Below are 5,654 nucleotides of genomic sequence, written 5' to 3'. Positions count from 1 at the left end.
AAATTAAATAAAAATCTACTATAATAAATCCTCTTCAGTCCTCCAACCTGCTTGTCATTAGCCACGTGCCTCTCAAGTTAGCAAGCTAACGTTTAGATGACCTAGCATAGGCCTTGGAAAACTTTATCCAGAACAATAAATCTAACGTAGAGGTAAAATTTATCAGTGTTGGTAACGTTATCTTTGTTGTCCTTAATGAAATGCATTGTTTGTCTGAAATCTTTACTTCTCTACAAAGAAAAAAAATAGTGCCACTGCAGTCAATAATACTAAGTTAGTATTATTAGTTAGTTAGTATTACTTCACCATACGTGACTAACTGTTTAAACAATGAACTGGGATGGGTGTTTCTTTGTTTATGTATATTGATGTAACACACTTGATAACTTTATGGTGAGTAGTAGAGGATGGAAAATGTGAACGCACGTTAGGAAGACTGTTTGAAGACTTTACGAGTTAAAACAGGTTTAAAAGTATCCATTTACTTAAATTCTTGGTGGTGGACAAAGCTCAGATATTTTCAGCCAGTATATCGGTTATCTGCATTGGCCTTTCCCTCTCAGTATCTGTGATAGTCAAAATTTCTATATCGGTCAGGCTCCAATTTAAAGACTCTGTGCTCTTTTTCCTGATAGCACACCTTTCTTTGTTGAAACCTGTTGACGTGTTTTTATTGTAATCTCAGTTTGTTTCTGAGTGAAAGATGAACAGATCAGGATCTCTACAGTGTTCATTCACAATGTACATCACATGTCATCACCAATGTTTAATCCAAGCTTTATTTTATTCGAACAGAAAGAAAATCTTTGAAATATTAATAAATCACTGATATTTTTATTAGTTTATCGCCCATCTACTTCATGCAGCTTCTCTGTCGCCATGGAGACGATGATGCCGGTGTTGATTTTGTTTCCACGTTTAGTTTTTAGTCCTCCTCTGATCCTCCGATGTCCTGAAAGGACACAAGACTGTGAGTTAGTTTTATTAAAGCTAATTGTATTTTGTCACTGATACAAGGTAGAAGTTCACGCATGAATACAAAAGTAGCACATTTAAAGTTTTAGCCCCCTCCTTCATTTTGTTTTAACAAATCTTTTGGCTTGAACCAAAAGCCTTTTGCAAATGTTTAAAGATTGCCACAAAAATCAGGATAAGGCTTTACGTTGAACATGGTTTTAATAATACAACAAATAAACAAAACAAAGGAATAAATATAAAAACAGTAATTACTAAACATGGTCAAAAGGGAAGTAGGAAGACACTAGATCCCACCCTTTTTTTACTGTTTAAAAACTAATAATTGTTCCTTAGTTTACGAGAAAAATCACGTATATCGTTTTTAACTCGCATGTCTTTGTTCTCTACTCATCATTAATTCTACTCTATAATTTAACTGAACTGAAACATTTAACAATAGTTCTATTTTACATCACTTTATAATGTAGCTTTGTGTAGTAATGTAGCTTTTTTCGAGATTTATCATTGTTATTTTGACAAATTAGCACCGTTGTTTTGATACATGATGTAATATGAATAATACACATCAAACTTTTCTCTCATTGTATTTTTAATAGATAATTTAAAAAAATATCCTGATGCATGCTCAATAATCCAGGTAGAAAAATTCAAAAAAGTTCAATCTGGTCCTCTGGACATTCAAAAAACAAAAAACAACACAAAGCAAAAAAATATAGAAACGTTTCGTCTCTCATCCAAGAGACGTCCTCAGTCTGAGGTGCTGTTTTCAGCTCAGTCTCTTAAATAGCACCTTCTCAGAGTGGATCAACCAGTTTGCTGCTGACAACCAAAACCAGCTGATCACATGCTCAAGAAGGACCATCAGCCTGTGATCAGTCTTACATCGGGGAAACTAAACAGCCACTGGCCAAAAGGATGGCCCAGCACAGAAGATCAACATCATCAGGCCAGGACTCTGCGGTCTACACTCATCTCCAGGCCAGCGGTCACTCTTTCAAGGATGAAGATGTGCACCTCCTGGACACAGAGGAACGATGGTTTGAGAGAGGAGTAAAGGAGGCCATCTTTGTGAAAAGAAATCGTCCGTCATTAAACAGGGGTGGAGGCCTCCGTGTTCAACTGTCCCCCTCTTACAATGCTGTGATTGCTGGTATCACTCAGCCCTCTGTGAACAGTAAACAGCCATCAGTGTGTTAATGATCCATTGTTAGGCTGATGGTCCTTCTTGAGCATGTGATCAGCTGGTTTTGGTTGTCAGCAGCAAAACTGGTTGATCCACTCTGAGAAGGTGCTATTTAAGAGACTGAGCTGAAAACAGCACCTCAGACTGAGGAAGTCTCTTGGATGAGAGACGAAACGTTTCTATATTTTTTGCTTTGTGTTGTTTTTTGTTTTTTGAATGTCCAGAGGACCAGATTGAACTTTTTGAATTTTAAAAAATCTTAATAACCCACTTAAACTGTCAAACTGATTTGCAATGTAGTTGTGCTGTTTAATTGTATTTTTGAGTTTGTTAATTGCGCAATGAGTTTGGATTTTTAGGGGCAGAGTTTCTTTTTTTAAGGGTAGAGGCAGAAATGCTTACTTGAAAGGGCAGCTCTTGTGTGATATTAAGTAGCTTGTAAGTGACTGTTATGTTTAAAATTAGTGTTTATGTAATTATTTTCAATTTACGTATCCAGTGTAGGTTTTATACGTTCAAAGCAGTCATATTTGTTCCTAACTTTATTATTAGTAAGCCTGAGAGTTACTGGATCCAAGCAAACAGTTACTGGTACGCACCCTGTCAAAATAAGATTTCTCAAATCAAACACTGGTCTTATTCCTTTTATCAACCAGCTTTGACTTCAGAATCTTCTTGACTAAACAGCTTTATCATAAAACCCTGATCTGATGGGTCTCACCATGGGCTCCTGAGTCTGTGGGGCCGAGATGTGTTTCTGATACGCAGATATGATGCAGTCTCGCCTGTGAAGACAAAAAGATGGTTCTGTAGCCACGTCTCGGCTTTGATGCCTCAACATATCGTCTTTGGTCGTCATATGCTATGAGACATATTCACTCACTTGCTGGTGATGCCTCCTCCCGGTGGAAGCCCCGGGATCTCCTCCTCTGCCAGGAATTTAATGACATACAGAATGTCGGGGTCCTCATCTTTGGACCTCATCGTCTGGATAATTTCTGCATTGAGGGTCAGTTGAAGTGATGGGGGATAATAGTAGTTTAATCATATAGTAGGTACATTTAATTAACTAACTTAATAATGAGTTAGATTAATTAACTAATTAACCAGTCACCTCCCACTTTCATATCAATGTGTTGCTCCAGCTCTGCCTCCTGCTGCAGCGCCTCCTGTGACACCTGGGGGGCGCTGGGGAAGCACACGATGATGACGCTGATGTTGTCCAGGCTGCCCTGCAGAGGGGCACACACACTTTGAATTTAACTGGAAATGACAAGAACACAGGCGAAAGGAAAAACTCCATCTGGCACAACTGGAAACTGAGATTCTAGCAAACAAAATGGAAATAAAGACGGCTTTAAGGTCTGTGTGTGATTCAGGAGGTCAGATTTAGTCTTATAGCTAATTATGTGTCATCATTATCATAGATAAGCAAATTGTGACAAACTATCAATATGATCATGTTACTGCAGTCTTAAGGTTTTGAATCGTACACATGTTTGCGGGTCAGGGTGTACCAGGACATGCATTCTCTCAGGTACAGCAAGTCTTTTCAGGTGAAACAAACAGCAGCTCATGGCGGTCAGGATTAGGCCTCTGAGGAGGTTTGTGTTGAGCCATAATGCTGAGCTCTCGTCATCACACTCACAACCAGTGTTAATCTCAGACGTGCAGATTTTCCTGCCCCAGTCTCATGTCCCAGGATGCTGCAGTACAGCTATTTATAAGTCAAGGAAAAGGCTCAGTGGTATTTAGTTACTAAAACGGTTAATAGGACCGGCAGCAGAGACTAATTACGTAACAACACAAACTCAATGCCTGGTCCCTGTAGGCTGTTAATAACATGCAGCTACCAGTTTTTATTTTGGTTCTTTACAAGTGCAAACAGTCAAATGTAAGATGGCCTTGTAAAACATAGACTTCCTGTGTGTCTTTTTTGATTTTAGATGCTTCTACACGAAATGTCATTGTCCACATGCTGAGACTTAACTTATATTATTAACACATGTTGGTCATGATGTCCGTCACACCGAGGGAGCTTTACGAAATCTTAATTTTTCCATTTTTTTATAACATAATTCAATGTTTTCCAGCATTTTGGTCTTTTTTTTGTACTTTTTTTCGAAGTACATTTCATAAAGGCCAAATTTGCATTTTCATTTATTCACCTGACTAATTCCAAAACTCAAATATCTCTGGACTGCAGAAAGAAAAGCTTTACAGAGAGTGGTGAAGGCTGCACAGAAGTCTGTTGGAGTCAGCCTCCCCACCATCACAGACATCTACACCTCCAGATGCAGGAAGAGGGCCACCTGCATCATGAAGGACCCCACTCACCCAGCACACACACTTTTTGCCCCACTCCCCTCAGGAAAGAGGTTAAGGAGCATTAAGTGTAGAACCACTAGACTGAGGAACAGCTTCTACCCTGAGGCTGTTAGACTCATGAATCTCTAACCAGAATAATCACTGTGAAAAATCACATCATGTTGCTGCTGATCTGTTTCATGTTTCTGCTGATCTGTTTCACGTTGCTGTGTTCATTCGTGCTCATCTGCTCACACAGACTCATGTTCGTGCTGCTGTTCGACATTGTTTTTATGCTATTAGTGCTTGGTGTATATTTAGTTATATTTGTCTTAATTCACATCTTAGATCTTATTACTGTTTTTCTTTTACATTTTATTGTTGGATGTAACTGGGACCCTGTGTACATAATTTTGTTCGCACCACATTCGGTACATGTGGTGCGAACGACAATAAAGAAACTCTGACTCTAACTCTGCTTTGAGTCTGGGTTGTGGTTTTGGGTCGTGCTTTGGCTTCTCACCTTATACAGGCACAGGTCAATGACTTGTGCACAGATGTCTCTCAGGTCGTCGCACACCTGCAGACGGTTGCGCACAAACGCGCTCAGTTCCTCATTCCCAATGGCGTCCCACACACCGTCGCAGGCTAGAATCAGGAACTCGTCTTCAGGCGTCCTCACCATCTCATACACCTCCGGCTCCGGGGACACAAGCTGCTCCGTCTGCGGCCTCCAGTCCACCTCCTTGAAGTCAAAGTCTCCCAGCGCTCTGGAAACGGCCAGTGAGCCGTTGATCCTCTGCAGGGTCACCGAGCCTCCGGCGTTCTGGATCCTCTCCTTTTCCCTGGGGTTGAACGGCTTGTGGTCCTCTGTGTAGAAGACCACCTTGCTGTCATGGCAGAGCAGTGTGCGCGAGTCCCCACAGTTGATAAAGTAAATGTAGCGCGGTGAAACGATGACGGCTGCCGCGGTGGAGCCACTTCGGTCCCAGTTGTCCTGGCGAGCCATTTTGTGCATTTGTCGATCAATGTCTAGGAATCCTTCTTGGATCCCCTCCTTCACCTGCTCAGGGTCTTCATTTGCTCTCATCCCACCTGTTCAGAAGATTTTGAATTTAAATGGTTTGCATAAATCTTTTATTTATATATATATATATATATATATATATATATATATATATATATA

The 5,654-nt window shown here is 40.2% G+C and overlaps 1 protein-coding gene across 1 annotated transcript in view; it reads right to left on the bottom strand.

Annotated features, from left to right (window-relative positions):
- Window positions 1–867: 867 nt before the first annotated feature.
- Window positions 868–5,654, bottom strand: part of ppm1na (protein phosphatase, Mg2+/Mn2+ dependent, 1Na (putative)) — an 11,051-nt gene continuing 6,264 nt past the window's right edge. The window contains exons 2-6 of the mRNA XM_037677801.1: window positions 4,992–5,563; window positions 3,276–3,393; window positions 3,045–3,159; window positions 2,883–2,946; window positions 868–952 (exon numbers count right to left, since the gene is read on the bottom strand). Coding sequence (XP_037533729.1) covers window positions 926–952; window positions 2,883–2,946; window positions 3,045–3,159; window positions 3,276–3,393; window positions 4,992–5,563 — 896 coding nt within the window. The 3' untranslated portion in view covers window positions 868–925. The remainder of the gene's footprint in view (window positions 953–2,882; window positions 2,947–3,044; window positions 3,160–3,275; window positions 3,394–4,991; window positions 5,564–5,654) is intronic.

The sequence above is a fragment of the Nematolebias whitei genome, chromosome 6 (genome assembly GCF_014905685.2).
Source record: "Nematolebias whitei isolate Nwh7 chromosome 6, NemWhi1, whole genome shotgun sequence".
Classification (NCBI taxonomy): Eukaryota; Metazoa; Chordata; class Actinopteri; order Cyprinodontiformes; family Rivulidae; genus Nematolebias; species Nematolebias whitei.
This window is presented reverse-complemented; position numbering and strand designations above follow the sequence as displayed.